This window comes from Vipera ursinii (genome assembly GCF_947247035.1).
Source record: "Vipera ursinii genome assembly, chromosome: 14".
Lineage (NCBI taxonomy): Eukaryota > Metazoa > Chordata > Lepidosauria > Squamata > Viperidae > Vipera > Vipera ursinii.
The window spans coordinates 8,108,098-8,133,359 of NC_139527.1; the positions used below are offsets into that span (position 1 = coordinate 8,108,098).

The 25,262-nt window shown below is 41.8% G+C and overlaps 1 protein-coding gene across 3 annotated transcripts; it reads left to right on the forward strand.

Annotated features, from left to right (window-relative positions):
* The first annotated feature begins 1,280 nt into the window (after window positions 1–1,280).
* Window positions 1,281–25,262, forward strand: STX2 (syntaxin 2). Of its 3 annotated transcripts, none has more exons than XM_083373300.1 (11): window positions 1,281–1,500; window positions 8,008–8,082; window positions 10,041–10,140; window positions 12,888–12,962; window positions 14,835–14,908; window positions 16,630–16,738; window positions 16,885–16,958; window positions 17,325–17,462; window positions 20,913–21,023; window positions 22,039–22,165; window positions 23,212–25,262. In XM_083373300.1, exons 1-10 carry the CDS (start codon window positions 1,471–1,473, stop codon window positions 22,120–22,122), a joined length of 870 nt encoding a protein of 289 aa, XP_083229426.1. In that variant the 5' UTR covers window positions 1,281–1,470; the 3' UTR covers window positions 22,123–22,165; window positions 23,212–25,262. The 3 variants fall into 3 exon arrangements, with proteins under 3 accessions (XP_083229426.1, XP_083229427.1, XP_083229428.1); XM_083373302.1 differs by having other exon boundaries at window positions 1,324–1,500; window positions 8,017–8,082; XM_083373301.1 differs by lacking the exon at window positions 22,039–22,165.

The window sequence follows — 25,262 nt, forward strand, 5'->3', positions numbered from 1 at the left end:
AAAGGCCAGAAAAGAAATTCGCATTACCTTTAATTCCATCACCTCTGAAAGCCTCTGAAATATTTTCTGCTCTGGCAAGGCATCAATCATGTTACAGGGAGTCCTCAACTTACAATGGTTCATTTAGTGACCAAAGTCAATGGGGAAAGCCAGATTCACTTAACAACCATGTTACTAATTTAACAACTGCAGTGATTCACTTAACAGCTGTGCAAGGAAGGTTGTAAAATGGGGTAAAACTCACTTAGTAAACCTCTCACTTAGCAATGGAAACTTTGGGCTGCATTGTGGTTGTAAGTCGGGGACGGCCTGTACTTGATTCATTTTTGTTCTTTCTGCAAAAAGGATGCAGTTCCAAAAACAGCAACTTTCAAATGTATTTTTTATTATTTTTTTTCTCACTGCATCTCTTTATTTACTAGAAATGAGAAGAGAAACATTGATTGAAAGGTACTTTGACTGACAGCAGCAGGAACCATTCGTTTGGTTTTGCTAAATGAATAAATCAACCCCAATATATGTTGAATATGCAAACGGTGGGGAGATGCTCAAAAAAAATCACACACCTAGGTCATAACATGAGTATTTTTATTTATTAATTTTTTTACGTCACCTATCTCATTGATACAGCCACTTTGGATGTGTTACAACCTGATAAAACATAGTAAAAAGTCCTGCAGTATGATTAAAATTAGAAGAATTAAATAGAAAAGCTAAAAAAACCCAATACAACGGGCATTAAATGTTTTTAAATTTGAAATGTTCATTTTTTTTAAAAAAAGCATCTCTTAATATTTTAATAAGGATTTTAATGTGGTCCCCAGCCACTGTCTCTCTCGGCCTGGACTAGATATATTTGCATAGCTCCGCCCTTTCTATAACGCCACACCCCCTCGCTTGGTCCCTCAGTGATATTCCAGCAAAAATCTTAATACGAGCTCCCTCTTCGCTTGGACCACACTCTATATTTGCATAGCTCCGCCCTTCCTTTGCAAGCGGCCGCACCCCCTCTCCTGTCCCTCAGTGATATTCCACCAAGAATCTTAATACGACCTCCCTCTTCGCTTGGACCACACTCTATATTTGCATAGCTCCGCCCTCCCTTTGTAAGCGGCCACACCCCCTCTCCTGTCCCTCAGTGATATTCCACCAAGAATCTTAATACGACCTCCCTCTTCGCTTGGACCACACTCTACATTTGCATAGCTCCGCCCTTCCTTTGTAAGCGGCCACACCCCTCCGTCGGTCCTCGACCCCGCTGGGTTCTTCGGCTTTATAACGGGGAGGCGACGCCTGCGCCTGCGCAGTGGGCGGCGGCCGGGGCAGTGGTTGCCCTGGCATCAGCCAGTGAGGAGGAGGCGGCGGCCGTGTTGAGCCGCCGCTGGAGCCTCCCGGAACGGGGAGCCGCTTGCGGTGGGCAAAGAGCGGCAGAAACGCCCGGGGAGAACCGGCTGGAAGAGCCCCGCCAGGATGAGAGACCGTCTGGCCGAGCTGGCATCGGTGAGAGGCTGAGGAGGCGGCGGCGGCGGAGGGAGGGTGACCCCTGGGCAAGAACAGCCCCTCTCCGGGGGGGAGGGGGAGAGACCAATTAACGGATGCGCGGCAGCATCCCCGGTCCGGGAGCGCCGCTCGCTTGCCTCCTGCTGCAACCTGGCGCCCGTTGCAAAGGAGACGGGCGACGGCTCCCAGAGGATGGAGAAGACAGGACGATGGGCGTGGTAGTCGCACACCTTTAGAAAAAAAAGCCTCTTTCTACGCTCCCATCGCCTTTTGTTTTATTTATACATTATTATTATTATTATTATTATTATTATTATTATTATTATTATTATTATTATTAATTTAATTTGTATACCGCCCTTCTCCCGAAGGACTCAGGGCGGTGAACAGGGCAATACATAAAAACAAGATACAAAAATTAAAAATTATTAAAAAGTTCAGTTTATATGCCGACCATCCCCATCCCTGTGTGGCTTTACCTGATCTTTGCCAGGTGTGTTTTTGTTCCAGTGAAGCTTTCTGCATTTTTTTTTTTGCATTTATCTCCCAAAGGCGTTCGTCACCGGTAGGGCAGCCAGCTCAGAGCAGCCTCTGGTTAAAAACAAAACAAAACAGCTGGGCAAAGCAAACATTCCCAGGTTGAGGAATGTTGCTAGAGGTGCCTTTTCTACGGGCATGGATTAGGGATGCTGGTTAAGTTCTGGCAATCATCTTCCCTTCTCGTTAACCCTTTTCCTAAAAAGAACCTAAATTTTTGACATGAAGTATTTTTTTTTAAAAGCATTCGTTTTCTGCTGGGAATGGAAGAGCCTTCCTTTGTTTTATGTTAAAACGGGGCAAAGCAAAGTTGCCTAATAAAATGCAAGTATTTGTGTCATGGTTGCAGGCAACCTTTTCAGCAAAAAGTTTTGTGTCAAATGAACCGGGTGTTTTGAAAACATTGCATTCTGTTTTGCTACTGGCGGGGAAGATACAAAGAATCAGGGTAAACCAACAACTTGGAAGAAATTAGCAGTTTTAAAAGTTCGGATGTTGATAAGAGTTTGGGCACCAGTGTGTGTGTGTTATTTTAAAGAAAGCATCTTGCATCAATAGTGTGCAGATATTGGTCTGTCCCTGCATTTAATATGTCCATATTTCTAATTAATATTTGAATTGCAATTTCAATCTTCTTACCCTCTTGGAGTTCACTCCAAGAGAAGGAGAGCTTGTGCCTTTTAAAGAATATTTATTTGAAGCTGAAGCTGTAGCTTCCACACAGAGGCAGGTATATATGGATAGTCCTCAACTTACGACGACAATTGAGCCCAAAATTTCTGCAGCTAAGCAAGACACTGTTAGGTAAATTTTGCCCCACTTTACGACCTTTCTTGCCACTGCAGCTGTTAATTGAGTAAATGAATCTGGCTTCCCCATTGACTGTGCTTGTCAGAAGGTCCCAAAAGGAGGATCACATGATCCGGGGACACTGCAACCGTCATAAAGTTTCCAAGTGTCCGAATTTTGATTACGTGATCACTGGGATGCTGCAATGGTCATAAGTGTGAAAAATGGTCATACGTTCATTCAGTGCCATTGTAACTTTGAACGGTCACTAAATGAATTGTTGTAAGTCGAGGACTATTTGTATTGTACATTTGTGTATAGATCTGAATGCCTGCATCTATACGTGATACAGCCACGTTTCTGTGTAATGGGCTTTTTGAGGATTTTCACGAATTCCCCATGTTTCTTAAGAGCAGTGTGGCAATTTTTGTGGCAGTGCCATCCTCATTGATATTAACAGCACTGTGTGATTAATTCAGAGGTTGCCGCCATAAGTAATCCACCTAACTGTTTGAAGGATTTGGTCTGCCAGAGGGTGTCTGTTTGAGATAAATTTCTGGCTGGTTTAACCCGATCCCAGTTTGTCATCTTAATTTGTTTTCCTAGAAAGGAAGGGAAGCTCAGCTCTGCATTTCCAGAGCTGTAGTGCATTTCAAAGTGTCCTGAGGTAGGGCTGTGCATATAAATTAAATAATACTTTTTTTCTTTTCCAAAGCAGTAATGACCCCAAACAATTGTAATGAGAAAACGTTTCTCAATTTAAAAAAATGAGGACAACAAAAAGATTCCCACAACGAAATTTTATCAAGACATAAAATAGCACTTGTAATAGCCTTTGGACTTATATACCACTTCACAGTGCTTTACAGCCCTCTCTAAGCGGTTTACACAGTCAACCTATTGCCCCCCCCCCGACCATCTGGGTCTACATTTTACTGACCTTGGAAGGATGGAAAGCTGAGTCAACCTTGAGCCCGTCAGGATCGAACTGCTGGCTGAGGGCAGTGAGTTAGCCTAGAATGCTGCATTCTAGCCACTGTGTAGGAAGGGAAGGAAAGGAGCACTAGCACTTAGACTTATATACCGCTTCACCGTGCTTTACGGACCTCTCTAAGCAGTGTACAGAGTCAGCATTTTGCCCCCAACAACCTGAGTCCTCATTTTACCGACTTCGGAAATATGGAAGGCAGGGTCGACCTTGAGCCGGTGGCAATTGAACTGCTGGGAGTTGGCAGAATTAGCCTGCAGTACCGCATTCTAACCACTGCACCACCACGGCTTTTTATCCAAATATATAAAGAAAAAGAAAGGTAAAGGGGGGGGAGAAAAAAGAGAAAAGTGTAGGATAGAGGGAAAAGGGGGGGGAAAGGGACTCACTTGCAACTCCTTTTGGTGTAGTAAAGGTAAAGGTTCCCCCACACATGCGTGCTAGTCGTTTCCGACTCTAGGGGCCGGTGCTCATCTCCGTTTCAAAGCCAAAGAGCCGGCGCTTGTCCGAGGACGTCTCCGTGGTCATGTGGCCGGCATGACTAGACGCCAAAGGCGCACGGAACGCTGTTACCTTCCCACCGTAGTGGTCCCTATTTTTCTACTTGCATTTTTACGTGCTTTCGAACTGCTAGGTTGGCAGAAGCTGGGACGAGTAACAGGCGCTCACTCTGCTACGCGGCACTCGGGATTCGACCCGCCAAACTGCCGACCTTCCGATCGACAGGCTCAGCGTCCTAACCCACTGAGCCACACCGCGTCCCTTATTTTGGTGTAGTAAAACAAGATAAATAACATGAAACCTCAACTTTTTAACTTTTATGTAAGCACAAAAATTCTCCTCTGCAGAAGTGTGGGCTATCAAGAAAGATAGCCAGAAATCATAATTTTAAAATTATTATTTTAACTTTTTTTTTGCGTCATAAGCGGCTTGCAGTGGAACTGTTTTGTCAGAATGTTTACGTTGCTTTCGTTTTGTGCTGTCCAAGGTGATTTGCAAGAACAATACCATCAGTATTCCTCTGACTTTTTTTTTTTTGGTATCACAATTTGAGTGTGTCTGTGCACTTGTGATATGTTTTTCCTTCCTCTCATTCTTATCTCTTCCTGCGGCAACAAAGAAGCTTTAGATTAGAAGGAAAAGGAAGGTGTTAGGACTGAAGAGCCTTTTGCTTAACCTCAGTAGCTTCAAACACAAGAAAAACTGGTTATTATACTTGATTCCACAATTACACACCCTGGGCTTCATTCGAGGTTTAGAATTCCACTGCCAGCCGGCCACATTTGTTTTAAAAGAACATATCTAAGAAAAATAAGAAAACTTTCTGTGTTTTTTCTTGGAAGACGTCAGTAAGAACTGAAGAAGCTTCTTGGAAGAGAAACAAAATGTGTTCAAGGGAAAATAAAGTCCACCTGCCTTTTGACAAAGCACTTTTGGGATAACAATGACCAGAATAGGATAGGATAGAATATAGAATAGAATATAGAAATAGAATATAATAGAACGTAGAGTAAGAATAGAATAAAATAGAATGTAGAGTAAGAATAGAATAAAATAGAATGTAGAGTAAGAACAGAATGTAGAATAAGAATAGAATGTAGAGTAAGAATAGAATAGAATTGTAGAGTAAGAATAGAATAGAATAGAATGTAGAATAGAATAGAATAAAATGTAGAGTAAGAATAGAATAGAATAGAATAGAATTGTAGAGTAAGAATAGAATAGAATGTAGAGTAAGAATAGAATAGAATAGAATTGTAGAGTAAGAATAGAATAAAATGTAGAGTAAGAATAGAACAGAATAGAATTGTAGAGTAAGAATAGAATAGAATAGAATGTAGAGTAAGAATAGAACAGAATAGAATTGTAGAGTAAGAATAGAATAGAATGTAGAGTAAGAATAGAATAGAATAGAATTGTAGAGTAAGAATAGAATAGAATGTAGAGTAAGAATAGAATAGAATAGAATGTAGAGTAAGAATAGAATAGAATGTAGAGTAAGAATAGAACAGAATAGAATAGAATTGTAGAGTAAGAATAGAATAGAATAGAATGTAGAACAGAATAGAATAGAATTGTAGAGTAAGAATAGAACAGAATAGAATTGTAGAGTAAGAATAGAATAGAATTGTAGAGTAAAAATAGAATAGAATAGAATGTAGAGTAAGAATAGAATAGAATAGAATTGTAGAGTAAGAATAGAATAGAATGTAGAGTTAGAATAGAATAGAATGTAGAGTTAGAATAGAATAGAATGTAGAGTTAGAATAGAATAGAATTAAAGAATAGAACAGAATAGAATTGTAGAGTAAGAATAGAATAGAATGTAGAGTAAGAATAGAACATAATAGAATTGTAGAGTAAGAATAGAATAGAATGTAGAGTAAGAATAGAACAGAATAGAATAGAATTGTAGAGTAAGAATAGAATAGAACAGAATGTAGAGTAAGACAGAATTACAATTAGAATAGAGCCAGAAGGGACCTTGGAGGTCTTCTATCTCCACATATTTATTTTATTTTATTTATTTTAATCCCATTTATATCCCGCCCTTCTCCGAAGACTCAGGGCGGCTTACAATTTAAGCACAAACCAATGTGCTTAGCAATAGCCTTCATTCTATGTATATGCCTGCTTATTAGGGCTTTCGCCCCCCCCCCCCAAGCGGCATTATTACAAAGTCAGCTTAATTGCCCCCAACAATCTGGGTCCTCATTTTACCTACCTGGGAAGGATGGAAGGCTGAGTCAACCTTGAGCCTGGTGGGACGCGAACCTGCACTCATTGCAGGCAGCTGGTGTTACTTAAGGAGGCATTAGCCCACTGCTCCACCAAGGCTCTACTACATATAATCTCAGATTCACTTTCTTGGATCATAGAGAAAGATGGGACGACTTGTTGGGGTTTAGAGCAGCTTTTTCTTATAATTGATGTTCTTCAAAAGCAAACGTGACCAGCTCAGGGTGAAATCCTGAAAAAAGGTTGAACAGACCCCAAAGGTGTGTAATTGTGAAAGCATCCCGCTGCTTTTAGCGAGTTTTATCTCCCAGAAGGCATGCGTCAGGTTGAACTTTTAGCTAAATAGCTAGGAAAGATTTCAATAATTGGTGGGAGAAAAAGCATAATTTATTCTCCAAGGATCACATAGGAAAGTTTTTGGTGCACAAATATTTCCGTTGTGTGTCTGTTCCTGGCTTGAAAAGCTTCTCCTTTGTCTTATGAATGAGTCATAAGAATGAGAAGATGCAAAGGGCAGCAAACCCATGAATGACATTTTTGTCACCAATCTTTAAACGGCAGGAAAAGGCATCAATTATACGGTAATTTTATTAGGGAAACAAGCTACCAGTGCAAAGGAAAAAAGTTTGGGTTGAGCTGAGCTTCCGTTCTTTACTAGGCTACCTTGTGTTACAAGCCATAACCACAAATCATTAATCAGAATAGAGCTGAAAGGGACCTTGGGAGATCTTCTAGTCCAACCCCCTGCTCAAACAGAAGACCCTACCATTTCAGACAAATGGTTGTCCAGTCCCTTCTTAAAAACTTCCAGTGATTAAGCACCTACAACTTCTGGAGGCAAGCAGTTCCCCTGGTTAATTGTACTCACTGTTAAGCTTCTTCTTAATTCCAGGTTGTTTCTCTCTTTGATAATTTCCATCCATTGTTTCTTGTCCTGCCTTCAAGGGCTTTGGAATTAAGTTGACCTCTGTCTTCTTTGTGGCAGCCCCTCAAACACTGGAGCACTGCTATCATGTTACCCCCAGGTCCTTCTTTTCTCTAGACTGGCTATACCCAATTTCTGCAACTGTTCTTCACATGTTTTAGTCTCCAGGCCTTTGATCATTTTAGTTGCTCTTCTCTGAACTTTTTTTTTTCAAGGTCTCAACATCTTTTTTGTAATATGGTGACCAAAATTGGCTGCAGTATTCCAGGTATGGTCTCACTAGGGTTTTATAAAGCAGTAATAATACTTTGCGTGATCTTGATTCTGTGCCTCTGTTTATGCAACCCAGGATTGTATTAGCTTTTTTGGCGGCAGCTGCACACGGCTGGCTCATAGCCAAGTGATCGCCCACTAGGACTCCAAGGTCCCTCTGACAGTCGCTGTTTTTGTGCCAGGTTTCACGTCTAATCTGTACTTGTAGCTTTTGAAAAGGCTTTACTCGCACAGTGAAATATTTCTGTTTTTTTAGCGCACTCAGAACGAAGATGGAGAAGCAACAGTTGTCGTCGAAAGTGACCATTATATGGAAGACTTTTTCCTACAGGTAAAAATTTATGCTGGAAGCAACTTTCTTAATGCAGGTAATCCTCAACCTCTGACCACAATTGAGCCCCAGATTTTTGTTGCTAAGCAAGACAAGTGGGCTCTCCCCCCATTTTACAACCTTTCTTGCCCGGCTTGTTGTAAAGGGATGTTAAGTTAGTGACCCAGTTGCCAAGTCAATCTGGCTTCCCCATGGACTTCGCTTGTCAAAAGCTCACAAAAGGGGATCACGTGACCCTGGGGCCCTGCAACCGTCATAAATATGAGTCAGTTGACAGGCGTCTGAATTTTGATCATGTGACCGTGGGGGGGGAGTGCGGCGATGGCTGTGTGAAAAACAGTCCTAAGTTGCCTTTTCCAGGGCCATTGTATCTTTGAACGGTCATTAAATGGAATTTGCAGGACTACCTGCAATTTAATGCCTACTCCTTTTGGGCACCAGGGACCGGTTCCGTGGAGAGAGGTTTTCCCACAGCCCGGAGAGTGCGTGGTTTTGTGTGCTGCCTGCATCCCATGGATGGAGCTTTGCTTGTTTGTGCGGACTGGTTGCTGGCATGCCGTGGCCCGGTACTGGTCCACGGACCAGGGGTTAGCGACCCCTGATCTATACTATCATCTATCTCTATATATCTCTATCCATTCATCCACATCTTTTATACATCCATCAATCTCTGTCACATGTCTGTCTGTCTATCCATCATCTATCTCTACCTATCTCCATTCTCTATCTATTCATCCACATCTTTTATACATCCATCAATCTCTGTCACATGTCTGTCTGTCTATCCATCATCTATCTCTACCTATCTATCTCCATTCTCTATCTATTCATCCAGCTCTATTATAAATCCATCAATTTCTGTCTATCCATATCTGTCTATCCATATCACCTATCATTAATCATCCATATCATATCTATCTATCTATCTATCTATCTATCTATCTATCTATCTATCTATCTATCTATCTATCTCAGAGGCCCCCAACCTTTTGGGCACCAGGGACCAGTTCAATGGAGAGAAGTTTTTCCACGGACCAGAGAGTGCATAGTTTGTATGCTGCTTACATTATACGGATGGGGCTTTCCCTGTTTGTGCGGACCGTTTGCTGGCATGCTGCAGCCCAGTACTGGTCCACGGGCCGGGGGTTGGGGGTTGGGGACCCCAGGTCTAGTTGGCCTCCAAAATATTTGGTTGTTTCAGAGCATGCAACTTTTCTCAAGGAAACAGGAAAAATAGTGGCTTTGCCCAGAGACTAAAAGAACTACAGACTCCCAAGCAGCAGAAACTAAACTCTGTTGTGTTCGGCAGGATTCCCCTGAGTTTTGTAATCCCTTGTGGGTGCCAAACAAGGGTCACACGCGGCTTCCCATGCTTTAGGGACGGTCCCCAATGTTTATCTACTCAACAAAACGGCTCCGGTCTGTGACACGTTCGGGTTGCAACCAAACCTTTCTCCACCTTAATAACAGGATCTTGTTTATTGTGGGTAGTCCTTCAACCCCACATTTTCTGTTGTTAAACCAGACATTGGTTCAATGAGTTTTGCCCCGTTTCTTGACCTTTCTTGCCACAGCTGCAAAGTGAATCGCTGCAGTTGTTAGGTTAGTCACATGGATGTGAAGTGAAATCGGGCTTCCCCGGCTGCTTTGCTTAGCGAAAGGGGATCACGTGACCCCGAGGCCCTGCAAACCGTCATAAAAGAGGAGCCAGTTACCAGGCATCTGAAATTTTGATCAGGTGGCCCGTGGGGATGCTGTGATGGTCATAAGTGTGCAAAATGATCCCAAGTCGCTTTTTCCAGCGCCGTTGTAACTTTGGACGGTCGCTAAGCGAACCGTCGCAAGTCGAGAGATTATCTGTGTTTATTGTTGATGGATGGATTGAGTCTGCTTGGATGCCACCGTCAATGATTTAATAAACCTGCTTCCTGTTGATGCCTTTTCCTGCTCTTCCCAAGGTCGAGGAAGTTAGGAAGTATATCTCCAAAATCTCAGATGTTGTAGAAGAAGTGAGGAAGAAACACAGCGTTATCCTCTCGGCCACGCATCCAAAAGACAGTAAGTTTTTTCCATCTCTGTGCCTTTTTAAAGTCTGGCCACTGAGGCTGCAGAATTACAGAATGACAGAGTTGGTAGGGACCTCAGAGGTCTTCTAGTCCAACCCCCTGCTCAAGTAGGAGACCCCTAAACCGTTCCAGACAAATGGCTGTCCAATCTCCTCTTAAAAACTTCCATTTTTTATTTTTTTTAAAAAAAAAACATGTCTTAAAAACCTCTAGGTTGCATGGAAAGTCAAAGTGAGTGGCTTTTAGCAACTATTAGAGCTAGCATCTAAAAAAAAGAATTCATAATTTTAATGTCATAATTTTACTGTAGACAATATATTTATTTTGCTGCTGGGGCTCAGTTCTATTGGCTTTGTAGTCCTGTTTATTTCTTGGCAGTTCCTACTCCTGCTACCTGACTATTCATACAATATTCAGAGCATCCAGAGGGTATTCCCATTGGCAAACCCCCCCCAAAAAAAACCCCAGCAAAGAATGATTGGAAAAGCAGCAAAACCACAATTTAGCAGATCATGATGCAACAGGCATCAAAGTCAACAGATGAAATTTGTGTTGTCTGACATCAAATCACTTATCAGAGACATAAAATGACCATGGATAACATACTGTGCATTCAACAGACAATTGGGAGTAAGCAACACCCAGTCTCTTAATTGGGCTATTAAACTGAGGCTTTCCTATATATTTTGGGGGGTCTCTGATGAGTATATGGCCAAAGACTCAATCCCCCCAAAATCAACTATTTTTGTGAACTATTTCTAAACCTGGCTCTTTGAGCTATCTGGTCTGGACTGAGGGGTTTAATGTTTTTAAATTGTGATTTTAATTTTTGCGGCTAGACTTAATTTTATTTAAATTTTATATTGTATTGTTTTTAAATTTTGCCTTGTAAACCGCCCTGAGTCCTTTGGGAGTAGGGCGGTATATAAACCGAATAAATAAATAAATAAGTATGGAATGGAAGGATAATGTTCCATTAAAATCCCTAAATCTTACTTCCAACAAAATATTCTTCCTCACGTTAGGAGGAATTTAAAATCGGTATACCAAGACTGCGTCCTATTAGCAGTCTTTAAAAATCCACTTGTTTTCTCTAGCACTCATAATTGTGGGCTAATTTTAGCACTCTGCTCTTAGATTCATGTATAGAATGAGCTAAATACAGTATACAGAGGTCTCCAGAGCCATGCCAGCCGTGCTTGGTACGGCTGTTTGACTGAGGGTTGTGAAGGAACAAACATAGTTTTATTTAAAAAAAACAAACAAACCAACAACCCAGTTTCAACGTTAAAATGGATGTTTGTGGGTTTTTTAAGTGTAAGAGCATTGCTGTCGTTCTCCTGTATAGTAAATTGAAATCATAATTACCACATATAAAGCCCTTGAAAATTTTGAAGGAGTGTGTAGGGATCACAAGTTGAAATATTTTCTCTTTATATATTTGCCCTAAGAACAGAGGGGAAAGTCAACACTGGGAATCTGTGCTGCTGGATTCATTAGTGGCTCACCAGAGGGATCTACGATATTGGGAATATTTTATTTATCTGTTTATTTGTATTTCCCCCCCCCCTTTATCATTTTTACAAATAACTCAAGGTGGTGAAAGTATCCAACATGCCTTCCTCCCCTTATTTTCCCCCTAACAACAACCCTGTGAGGTGAGTTCGGCTGAGAGAGAGGGACTGGCCCAAGGTCACCCAGCTGGCTTTCGTGCCTAAGGCAGGACTAGAACTCACAACATCCTTGGTGATTGGCCCAAAGCCACCCACCCAGCTTTTGTGCCTAAGATGGACTAGAACTCACTGTCTCCTGGTGATTGATCCAAAATCACCCAGTTGGCTTCTGTGCCTAAGGCAAGACTAGAACTCATGCTCTCCTGTTTTCTAGCCTGGTTGCCTTAACCACTTGACTGAACTGGCTCTCTAATATTAATCAAAGAATTAAAAAAAATATTGCAGTGCTGCTTCAAGATATGTAATACTTAAGAGAGAGCCTTGCCTGTAAATTCTTGCTTTTGGTCAGCTGATCATTGGGGCTGGAGTATAGAGGATGCTTCTTGTGAACTCTAGTTGAAGAGTGCTGGGAGATAGAGCTGAATTATTTTGGACAGGAAAAAGGAAACAGGTTTTTGTGAGTTGCAAGAGCTGGTGGGTGGAGATCCTTTCTCTGATTTGTCCTTTTGGTGTCGAGAGCTCCAGAAGACTATTATGAAATCCATGTAGGATTTCGAGCAGTTTACAGAGGCAGCGTCCAAAGTTAATTTGTGGATCGGGGTGCAACTTTAGAACTTCGGAATCCTTGTCTTTCAACAGCAGAAGGAAAATGAGATCAGAACTGAATGTGAGACATGGGACAAGATTTGGGTGCCTTTTACTAGGCAGGGTCATCGTTTGTTCTTCACCCATGAAAAGCAGCCTGCTAAGAGCTTGGGTGACATGTATAGGGGAAGGACAGACAGAGGGAGGAGTCAAGAGAGCCATCAGCCTAGAGTTGATACGTTCCCACAATTGGTCTAACACCTCTTGAATTCCATTGACTTACCTAGCATCAGTTGACCAGATTCTTGTGTAGACTCTTGACTCCTGATGTTGACCATCCTAGTTCAGAGAGTCCCTAATTCCAGGATCCTGTATGGGAACATCATTGTGTCTTTGGTAGGAGGTGGACATCCACATGTGTAATGTTTGTTTGGAGAGCATTATCTACCGTGCTGAGTTCCCATTTCTCCTTTCATTAAAGAAACCAAGGAAGAACTCGAAGAACTGAACAAAGAAATCAGAAAAACAGCAAACATAGTCCGTGCTAAATTGAAGTGTAAGTATACCCTGTGAGTAAAATAAAAACTCGGAAGCAGTGAAACATACACTGTATAGAATTTTTTATGAAGGTGCCAGAAAAAAAGATCTTTGCTACAGTTGTGTGTAGATTATTCCGTGGACCGCATTGTATGCGTTTGTACCGCGTGAAAGTTGGAAAAGTCTTAGTTGTCCTTATTAATGTGAGACTATCAGTGAATTTATGTGTAATTGAGTGACTGATTTGGAGGATAAGTTCACCGTTTACCAAAAATGTAAATTTTCAAGTATGTGTGTGCTCCTGGTGACTTCATATAGACATCCTTCTTGCCAACAGCATAGTTGTTATATTCTGGATTTTTTTAAAAAAAATGATAGTCTAGCTGTGCTATGGCCAGCACTCTCCCATCCCATTATTAACCAGGACCAACCCTGCTTATCCTCTAAGCCCAGGCAAGTTATCTAGACTCTGCCCCCTAAAAAGATACCTAAAATGTATTTGCTTTTATATTTAATCTAATGCAGTGTTTCTCAACCTTGGCAACTTTTAAGATGGGTGGACTTCAACTTTCAGACCTGCAAGATTCTGTCAACGTAGTTTTACAATAAAGTAGAATTAGCCTGTGATTCCTATCTGGTTTACTCTACAATGTTGACATCAAGCTTTCAAGTCTGAAAGTATGATTCTTTCCTCTCCCCTCCACCTTTACAGCCAGAGAAAACTTGGGAGGGTCCCTTCTGAGCTTAATGCCCTACCTATTGTCCAGCTGTGGGCTATGCAGTCTTTTATCTGACCATTTCCTTGGACAATCTCTCCATCCAGTCTTCCAAGGTCTTTCCTGCATTCCATTGTGTGAACACACATCATTGCAAGATGAGGGGAGAACAGGAACACACAGAGATGTAAAACGTACCTTACACGTCATGAAGATATTTTCTTGGCTATAATGCAGGGGTCTTCAAACTCAGCCCTTTTATGACTTGTGGACTTCAACTCCCAGAATTCCTCAGCCAGCATGCCTGACTGAGGAATTCTGGGAGTTGAAGTCCACAGGTCATAAAAGAGCCGAGTTTGAAGACCCCTGCTATAATGGAAGAAAAGATGGGGGCTTCTATGGTTGCTAATGGTAAAGGAGTTGGGAAAAAGTCTTGTTCTGTGTACCTAGCATTTCATTTTAATACACCAATAGGAGAAGGTAGTAGGAAAGATGAATTAGGATAGAATAGAATAGAATAGAATAGAATAGACCTTGGAGGTCTTCTAGTCCAGCCCTGTGCTCAGGCAGGAGGACCTATACCATTTCAGACAAGTGACCATCCAGCCTCTTCTTAAAAACCTCCAGTGATGGGGCGCCCACGATTTCTGGAGGCAAGTTGTTCCACTAGTTAACTGTCCTCACTGTCAGGAAGTTTCTCCTTAATTCCAGGTTGCTTCTCTCCTTGATCAGTTTCCAACCATTGTTTCTCGTCCTTCCCTCTGGTGCTTTGGTGAACAAACTGGCCCCCTCTTCTTTGTGGTAGCCCCTCAGATACTGGCACACTGCTCCAAGTCCTGTAGCCGTTCTTTGTATGTTTTAGTCTCCAGGCCTTTGATCATCTTAGTTGCTCTTCTCTGATTTTTTTTCCAAACTCTTATCATCTTTTTTGTGATATGGTGACCAAAATTGGCTGCAGTATTCCAGGTGTGGTCTCACTAGGGTTTTATAAAGCGGTACTAATACTTTGTGTGATCTTGATTCTGTACAACCCAGGAATGTATTAGCTCTTTTGGCTGCTGTGCACACGGCTGGCTCATATTTTATATTTATGTATGTATGCATGCATATATGTATGAATGAATGAATGAAAGGTAATGACTATCATCTCTGAAATGGTTTTGTCCATTTCACAGCCATGGAACAAAGTTTAGCTCGAGATGAGAACATTAACCGAACTTCAGCAGATGTCCGGATACGAAAATCACAGGTAAATGTAGCAAAGGAAAGTCAGTCTTGGCAAACCACCATCGAAGCTGAGGGAGACCTAGGCGGGGGGAAAGGGCATTGTTTAGAAAGGAAACTCGTGACCTGCCTTTTGTTTGGCCTGGTTTCAAAGAGAAGGATGCAGAAAAGAATTGCAAGCTGTGTATTTGCTTATCTTCCTGTGAGGAAGGGCATTGTAAGACATTTTTGTTTCCTCCTCTTCCACAGTGTCCAGTTGAAAAGGGTGTCTAGGCTCTTGTTAAAAAGCAATCAACTGACTTGCTGAATCGTCTAAACAAGAAGCCTTGTTGGCTGTAGGCCCTCATTCTTAGTGTGACCTATTGTTATGGGGAAGATTAAAAACTAGAGTGGGTACTGAAAGGCATATAAATGAGATAGGTAGGCAAGCAGACAGATAGACAGACACAAAATAAACACACTGATGGCATGTTGCCTGGATTCCCAGGAAGAGTTAGCGGCAACTCACCCTGGATATTATGTGTTAGAGAAAGAGGGTGAAGACAAACACTCCCTAATAGTGGGTGCATGATGTAGATAGTTGGAGTGCTTTAATTTGGCACAACACTATAGATTTGGAAACATCAACTTGTTTGCAACATTTGCAAACCTGCATCTTGGATTTGGGGCCTGATGTAAAGTTATAGTAACAGGATTTTGCAGGTTGGATGTTCTTCTTCCCTTCCCTCCCTTTATCTTCATGAAGAAGCAGGGGTCACGTGCAAGACACTTTCTCAGATTATGTTTCTGCCCTGGACTGAATGTTTTTTCATCCAACTGTTGTTTTGGTACTGGCTTTTTTCCTATCCTGTCCTTTCTTCTGTTCTGTTCTGTCTTCTGTCCTGGCCACTTTTAACAAAGACATGATTGAGAATATTTAACAAACTGCATCCCTGTCTGGTTCAGTGGTAGCAGAGCCTGAGATAGAAGGTCCATACAGAGAGTGGTAAGGAACAGCTGAGAAGATTATAGCAAGCTTGCTTCCCATTATTCAGGATGTTGCTTACAAGCACTTATATGTGCTTAGAGCTCAAAGCATTGTTAGAGACCCCACACCCCCACTTCATGGCCTGTTTCTGTTGCTCCCCTCTGGGAGGAGATTTAGAAGTATTTATAGCAAAACTACTAGATTCTGTAACAGCTTTGTTCCCTATATCCCATCTGTCTGGTAAACTGGCAAGATTCATTTTTCTCGCCATGTTCATGTATACATCCGAATTAGACTGTGTTGTTTCTCTGTGGCATAGAATATGTGTGGGTATATGCAATTTTTGGGGGGTCATATTTATGTAGTGTATATTGGAGGTGATGGCACTTTGAGAGCTGTATACAACAAAATTTCATTTTAATGTATGCCAGTTAGTGTACATTTAAAGTGACAATAAAGTTATTCTATTCTATTCTATTCTATTCTATTCTATTCTATTCTATTCTATTCTATTCTATTCTATTCTATTCTATTCTATTCTATTCCATTCCATTCCATTCCACTCCACTCCACTCCACTCCACTCCACTCCATTCTATTATTCTGTTCTGTTCTGTTCCTCAAGGTCATTCCTTCTACCCATTAGATGTCTCCTTTCAATAAACATTTGCAAACCTGCATCTGACAATCAGTTTTAGTAATGTCTATAAAGGCCTTCACTATAAAGGAGAATTCTCAAACTAACTTGTGCAAAATCCCTTGGCACATCCCCCTTTCCAGCATTCAGTGTTGACCCGGAAGTTTGTGGATGTTATGACGATGTATAATGGAACTCAAACCATCTTCCGGGAACGCACGAAAGACCAGATACGGCGCCAGTTGGAAATCAGTGAGTGATCCTTCCTTGCTAATTTTTTCCTACTCTGAAGAACCTGCCTGATCTTAAAAAGACATTCTAGCAAAAAACATAATGCAAGGGAAAGGGGGATGTTGACCTATCTTGCAAGAACACAATCTCTTGTCATTTTTCTCTAGCTGGAAAAACCACCACAGACGAAGAACTGGAAGACATGTTGGAAAGTGGCAATCTGTCCATTTTCACTTCAGACGTACGTATTTCAAATCTGCATTTGCTGGCTTCAGCATAGATTTTATCTTTTGGGTCTAAAGCAGAGGACCTCAACCTTTTGGGCACCAGGGACCGGTTACGTGGAGAGAGGTTTTTCCGTGGACCGGAGGGGGTGTGGTTTTGTGTGGTGCCTGCATCCCACGGCTTTCCTTGTTTGTGCGGACCGGTTGCTGGCATGCTGCGGCCCGGTACTGATCCACGGACCAGGAGTTGGGGAACCCTGGTCTAAAGGACCTTTGAGCAATGCAAGGCAATCGAATTAAAATCCAAAGATCCACAAATTCTGTTCTATCAAACAAAAATCAATAAGTGTACTTATTTCATGTCTGTTCCTTCCTCTGCAAAGATAATTTTGGACACCAAGCTGACCAGAGCAGCCGTTGATGAGATTGAGTCACGTCATAAAGATATTATAAAACTGGAATCGAGCATACAGGAGTTGCACGAAATGTTTATGGACATGGCGATGCTCGTGGAGGTTCAGGTCAGTCTGTAAATCCCGTGGTATAATGTGGATGGTACTTTGTAGGGGGGAGAGTGCTGGAATAATAATAACTCTTGTTATTAAAAACGGCCACGCCACGCAGGAAATGGCCTTCTAAGAGGGTAGAATCCCAGTTCTATCTACCAGCTTAGTAGCTATGGAGATCACATATAAAATAGAATATACTGGTTTGGCACTGTTCCCTGTTGTGTATTCAGTAGGAAACAATAATAGCTGGTAATTTTAGTAAAAGACCTTGAATCATGTACACGGTGTGCACATCACATTTATGACACCTGTTATTTGTGAAACATTGGTGCAAGCCAATTCTACCTACAATCTTATCTGTCTGTCTCTCCATCAATCCATCAATCTCCATCCATACCTATCTACCTACCTACCTATCCATCCATCCATCCATCCATTGCCTGCAGTTGAGTCCTTCTGTCTATATTTCTATCTCTATCTCATCTCTGTCTCATCTCTCTCTTTCTATCTCTATCTATCTGATTTCCCCACGCTGAGTCCATCTGTCTATCTCTGTTTATATATCTATATATCTGATCTTCTATCTCATATCTGTCTGTATGCGTGTCTATATCTATCCATCCATTCATCTATCCATCTATCTGATTTGCCCACAGTTGAGTCCTGTCTATCTATATCTTTATATCTATATCTGATATCTGTCTCATCTCTGTGTTTGTCTGTCTGTCTGTCTATCTATCTATCTATCTATCTATCATCTATCTATCCATTTATCCATCTATCTGATTTTCCCACAGTCCTATCTATCTATATCTATATATCTATATCTGATCTCTCTCTCATCTGTGTGTGTGTATATCTGTATCTCTGTCTGTCCATCCGTCCATCCATCCATCCATCTGATTTGCCCTCAGTTGAGTCCTGTCTATCTATACATCTATATTTTATTTCTCTGTCTCATCTCTCTCTGTCTATACCCATCCACCCACCAACCCATCCATCCATCCATCTGATTTGCCCGCAGTTGAGTCGTCCTTTCTCTCATAACTGAATATGGAAAAAAATAGTTATTATATGTGGCTTATCAGGGTAAGAGTGGGGGGTATCTAGAAATCAAAGACAGTGAGTGCAATTGGTTTGCTTCATTTCCTGGTTTTGCTAAAGCATTTTTTAAAAAAAACACCTGTTCTTGTTAATTATTGGGTGGGTTTAGTTTTTATTTTGGTTCTGTTTATTGGGTAATGCCCATGTCATGTTTTCAATATAAACTACCAAGAGACTTTGATAGTTAGAGGTATAAAAGCCAAGTAACTAAACGATGTTTCCTGGGGCAGGTAGGTCTTTGTATAATGCTAAGAGCGATTATTATGCAATTATTTGAGAGGAGTTTCCATGAAAATCCAGCCAGTCAGGAAAATGAGTGTCACCTTTCTTCTTTGGATGTTTCCCCCCCCCCCTTTCATATGCATTAGGGGGCAGTAAATCGGATAAAAATTCTAAATAGTATTTTCTGGGTGCTCGTGGCTATGACTATTTCTTGGAAAACCGTTATGTGGGTGTTAAAGATTAGTTTCGAATTCTCTTTTCCCGGAAAGCTTTCCTTCAAACATTACCTAAATTATCCCGTGTGCTTATGAATGTTTTTCATCCTTACCACAGGATGAAATGAGTTTTCATAACTTGTCACCCTGCTCTCTGAATTTTCACGAGCTGACACTTTTAAGTTCCTTTCTTGAAAAAGGCACAGAAGTGAATGTTGTAATGAGCTTTTTAAACGTTTTGCTGTTTACTGCTGCTGATTATGTCTGCTGATGGATAGAACAAGCCAGGTAAACTCGTGTTTTGTAATATGTTCATCTTTTCCCATGCCATTCACCAAATTGCTTCATCAAACCCACATTAATGGCATACACCAGCATTTTAATAGAGGTAGATTTCAGGACTGTTGGCTGACTGGGCTTCAATGTAGTTCCTGCTGTTCTCATCAAGATATTGGGGATCTATGTAGACCAGGGATGTCAAACTGCTGGCCCGTGGGCCGGATGCGTCATCCGGAAGCCGCGCCCACCCCATTGCCGGCAATGGCAAAACTCCCGATACGTTGCGCAACGTCACGTGACATTGCAAGTTTGATGTAGACCGTTTTTGGGGTTTTTTCCCCCACCCTTGGCAACTTTTTTTAAATTTTATTTTATTTTAATTCCATTTATATCCCCCCCTTCTCCGAAGACTCAGGGCGGCTTACAAGCTTAGCAGTAGCCTTCATTCTATGTATATGCCTGCTTATTAGGGCTTTCATACACCACCCAAGCGGCATTATTACAAAGTCAGCTTAATTGCCCCCAACAATCTGGGTCCTCATTTTACCTACCTCGGAAGGATGGAAGGCTGAGTCAACCTTGAGCCTGGTGGGACTCGAACCTGCACTAATTGCAGGCAGCTGGTGTTACTTAAGGAGGCATTAGCCCACTGTTCCACCAAGATAGATAGATATGGATAGATAATAGCCATATGATGATAGATGATAGATAGATAGATAGATAGATAGATAGATAGACAGACAGACAGACAGACAGACATAGATGATAGATGAATGATATACATAGATGATAGATAGTGATAGCACTTAGATTTATACACCGCTTCACAGTGCTTTACAGCCCTCTCTTAAGCAGTTTACAGAGTCAGCCTGTTGCCCCCAACAATCTGGGTCCTCATTTTACCTACCTCGGAAGGATGGAAGGCTGAGTCAACCTTGAGCCTGGTGGGATGCGAACCTGCACTCATTGCAGGCAGCTGGTGTTACTTAAGGAGGCATTAGCCCACTGCTCCACCAAGGCTCCTATAACTTTTGAAGATGTGTGGCCTTCCACTCCCTATTAGAATGTCTGTCCTGAACAGGCTCTACAAAATAAAATAAATTTCATCTTTGTAATCCAGCTTTCTGTGTTTTTTTACTCTCGTTTTGCTTGTTGATGTGATTTCCTGGTATTCCCCAGTTAAAACGTCCACCATTCGAATGAGAAAATAAAGCCAGCCTAACATTTCCATCTTTGTTTCTGTGAATGCCATCATAACCGTTGGTCATCCTCATGTAATCATCCCCTCCTTGACTTGATCTGAATGGGCGTCATCTCAATTCTCTTGTTGTTGAAAGGACTCCAGAAGGTGACATTAATGAGGGGTCCTTGGTGCTCTCTGAATTTGCTTGTTTCCTTGCAGACTTTTCATTACCCTAACTAGGTAACATCATCAGTGCTAATACGAGCCGATTAGTGTTAGCATTGATGATGTTACCTAGTTGGGGTGATGAAACGTCTGCAAGAAAACAATCAAGCTCAAGAGAGCACCAAGGAACCCTCGTTTCAACCCTGAGCTGCAAATATTCTCCTTCTTTGGTGACATTAATTGCCAAATCCTGCTCTTTGTTGTTGTGTGTTTCTGGCTTTTCCCCCCTCGAAGGGCGACATGGTCAACAGCATCGAAAAGAATGTGATGAACGCAGTGGATTATGTAGAACACGCCAAGGAGGAGACCAAGAAGGCTGTCAAATACCAAAGTAAAGCGCGTAGAGTAAGTCTTCCGTGGGCAAACCTTGATCCGTTGTTTCCGGAGGTTTTTTTTTTATGTTGTGTGTTGTCTGGCGAACCACGCAGTGTGCCACAGTCCTTCCAGGGTTACCGAGAGTCCTGGACTTACAACCAAAATGGGAATCAGAATTGCTAAGCATGGCAGTTGTTAAGACGTGGAGCCCTGCCTGATTTGATGCCCTTTCGGCCCCACTTATTTAGCAAATCCATACAGTTATTAAAAAGGGACGCGGTGGCTCAGTGGGTTAGGACGCTGAGCTTGTTGATCAGAAGGTTGGCAGTTTGGCGGGTCGAATCCCGAGTGCCGCGTAACAGAGTGAGCGCCTGTTACTCGTCCCAGCTTCTGCCAACCTACCAGTTTGAAAGCACGTAAAATTGCAAGTAGAAAAATAGGGACCACTACGGTGGGAAGGTAACGGCGTTCCGTGCGCCTTTGGCATCTAGTCATGCCGGCCACATGACCATGGAGACGTCCTCGGACAAGCGCTGGCTCTTCGGCTTTGAAATGGAGATGAGCACCGGCCCCTAGAGTTGGAAATGACTAGCACGCATGTGTGGGGGAACCTTTACCTTTATCTTACAGTTATTAAGTGAATTGTGCAGTCGTTAAGCGAATCCAGCTTCCCCTATTGACTTCCCTTGTTGGAAGCCAGCTGGGAAAGTCACAGATAGTGATCATAGGAGCCCGGGACGATGCAGTTATCTTAAATAAAGACGCCGGTTGCCAAGCGCCCAACTTTTGATCAGGTGAACGTGGGGATGCGGCAATGGTCCTAAGTTCAAGGACAGGTTGTAAGTTTCTCTTTTCTCCCCCCCCCCCAGTGCTGTTGTAATGTTGAACAACAAACAAATGGTTGTGAGTCAAGGAATGCTTACTAATTTTGGGGCCCAGCTGCTGTATCCAAGTTCCTCTCTGCCTCTTGACAACTGATTCAATTTCCATTTAGAACTAAAAAAAAACCCTTAACCAAGAGAATTACCTTGTTTTCCTTTGGCAGAAAAAATGGATTATTGTCATTATTGTGCTGGTGCTCTTAGCTCTACTGGCTCTCATAATTGGCTTGGCTGTTGGGGTGCCATGATGCTTAGATAACTGCCCGTGAGCAACTGTCTCTGCTACCTCTAGTAAGTACTAATTATGACTAGCTGGCCTCACCTGTTAACCTTTTTTCTCAACCTGTAATCTGTATTCTTGCTGCAATGTTGTATGTACGCTTGCCTTCTTCCCAGCCTTTGCTCTGAGAGCAAAAAAGCAGATTTTGCACGGGGTCTTAGAACTCCAGTGGCTAATTGCTCTAAGTATTTTGGTTTGCATTCCGATATTTCTTGGGGTTAAAATCCAGTTTATTTTGCTCTGCTTCCCTGGGGCCCGTTTTTTTTTTTTTTGGGTGGGGGAGGCTAGTAGGAAGATGGAAGCTTGGGATTTTACAGATAGTTTTTCATCAGTTTATAGAAGAGGGTGGGATGAAGGGAAGTTGAGGATTAAGATCACAGGCTGTAATCCCCTCCTGATCTAAGCATGTTAGATCGATTTCAGCAGATCTTTTGGGGAGAAGTTGACTCTCTAGATCAGTTGGCTACCCCATTCCTCCTTGCTTGAAATTGCTTGCCTCAGTATTGTTATGATGAAAATGCTAAAATGGAAACAGTGCGGAGAAAAGCAACAAAGACGATTAGGGGACTGGAGGCCAAAACATATAAGGAACGGTTGCTTGAATTGGGGATGTCTAGTTCAATGAAGGGAAGGACCAGGGGTGACATGATAGCAGTCTTCCAGTATCTCAGAGTTTGCCCCAAAGAAGAGGGAGTCAAGCTATTCTCCAAAGCACCTGAGGGCAGGACAAGAAGCAACGGATGGAAACTAATCAAGGAGAGAAGCAACCTAGAACTAAGGAGAAATTTCCTGACAGTGAGAACAATTAATCAGTGGAACGACTTGCCTCCAGAAGTTGTGAGTGCTCCAACACTGGAAGTTTTTAAGAAGAAATTGGACAACCACTTGTCTGAAATGGAATAGGGTTTTCTGCCTGAGCAGGGGGTCAGACTAGAAGACCTCCAAGGTGCCTTCCAACTCTGTTATTCCATTAATTCACATCTCACCTCTTGGTTTTTATACATCTGTGCGTCACTATTTGGGGATGCGCTAATCCTAGTTTCCCCTCTCTTTGCAGAAACTGATGTTCATGCTAATTTGTGTCACTGTCTTGATTGTTATCCTTGGAGTTATCCTAGCTGCACACTTCTCCTAGCCTTTGTTCGGAGGTTGGGACTCTCCGGAATCTCTTCCACAGGGCAGCCAAGTTCTCATCAAGATGCCTTTTCTTGCCAAAACAAGGATTTTCTGTTTTCCAAGATGGCAAAATTAGTAGATGTCTTGTAGGACTCTTAACGCTTTGATATCTGCAGACCTGAAACAAACATGAAGGAAGCTGGAACACCTCTGATGTGGACTCATTTAAAGGCTGCTTTAATTTACAATACATGCAAATATATATGATGGGTTGCAAACGTCCAGTACATCAGTGTTACCAGTTGGAGATGTGTAGTTTCATCTCCCAGAAGTAGAGATCTTGAAATTTGTCTTGTTTGAAATTAAAGCAGCCATATTTGCCATTGACTGTAGCTGTAAACACTATGTTTCAGAGGTATGTTTCATGAGAATTAATTGCGCTTTATTTTTAAGCAAACATGGTTGGGATTGGGACATAAAATGGCTTTCTCCTCTCTCCAGTTGTCGTGCGTTTTTAAATCATCTTAAAACTGCTGCATATCGGCAAACAAAATGTTTTCAACGTTTTAATCGCTTCAAGACCACAGGGTGGAAATATTAAGTGCCTCCTTTTCTAGAAGCGAAACTGCAAACTGTTTTTTGGGAAATGTTAGTTTACTTGTTATCCCAGACTGACCTGGTTCACACATAAAGCTGGGGCAAAGTCAGGGCTAGGATTCAGTCTTCACACTCAATTGTCTTCTGGCTGAGCAAAAATGTTGTATTTTTTTTTGTATACAGAATGTAATTTGGCATTACATTTGAGCCAGTGGCCCTAATTTAAAGTAAACTCTGCTCAGTTAAATCAAGTAGCAAATTAGCTCATGGCTTGAAATTGACACAACTTGAAATTGACTAATCTTAGTTTGAAACCATCTTGTCCACTGAAGTTCACAATTAGCCCATTGTCTCATAAAATGAAATTAACCTTGACTTGAATCCTATAATCCTTCAAAGAGTGTGCAGGATCCCAATTCTCAGCTCCGCCATCTTCCTGCTTCCCTGCAAAGCTAACACTAAACCCAACTTTAGTGTCATGTGTGAACCAAGCCTTCCTTGCCTTAAAGATAATACACTGTGAAGTTTATTAAGCTATTTTGTTTTGTGCGTGTCTGTTTTAATTTCAGATTTTTCTTTCTAAAAACACTCAAAAGCCTGTGGGAGGGGAGCAGTTTGCACCTTATTTTAAGCTGCCCTTGAGAATGGCCTTGCTTGCATCTTTGAACCCCTTCAGCCAAAGAACTGGAGAAGATCTGTTTTGCGTGAAACAGGTTTATATGTGCGATTTGGGCAGCCTGAGTTTGCAAAGTTGCTTCTGCAGCTCTCCATAAAGTTAGCAAGGCAGCTGTTGAAAATGAATTTTTAGGTTGCACACACAGAAGTCTAATAATGGGGAACGAAGTCGCCTTCAAGTTGAATTTTCTTTCTTAGTTCACCTAAGTTGGAATACGAAAGGAAAAGGGGCTGACTTACTAGTGGAGTAAAATTGGGATGGTGTTACAACTTGGTCTAAAGTGCATTCAGCTCTTAACTTTTCTTGTTGCTAGCCAGCTGAGGAACTATAACGAATAAAGGTCTTTGCGATTATCTTTTTAAGCCATTCGTCTTAAACCCTGATTTTGTTGGAAGGGCTGACTCCAAGAGTTGACATGGTTTGCAGAGATCTCTGTTTAGTGGTGGTTAGTTGCACTGAAGTCCTGCAGACTTTAATGGGGTGGGTTCCATACTTCCCTCTAAGGTCTGAACCCAAAATGTCCAGCTGTTAAGAATTTTTATAAACAATCCAGAGGCCACCAAAAACTAAATTGTGTCTTAACCTCGCTTTACTGTTTTGTTTTTTTGGCATAGTATTATTCCTGTAAATATACGCACATGTAACTGTGTTTTGCTTTCTTATTGTGGAAATATATATGTAGATATTTATGCTGAGAATGAAATAAATGGTGATAGGTG

Excerpts from the sequence above, each read along its gene's own strand:
- STX2 (XM_083373300.1), top strand. The coding sequence starts at position 1,471 with ATGAGAGACCGTCTGGCCGAGCTGGCATCG. Across the intron at positions 8,083-10,040 it reads TGGAAGACTTTTTCCTACAG|GTCGAGGAAGTTAGGAAGTA; the intron begins GTAAAAATTTAT and ends GCTCTTCCCAAG. Across the intron at positions 16,739-16,884 it reads ACGGCGCCAGTTGGAAATCA|CTGGAAAAACCACCACAGAC; the intron begins GTGAGTGATCCT and ends ATTTTTCTCTAG.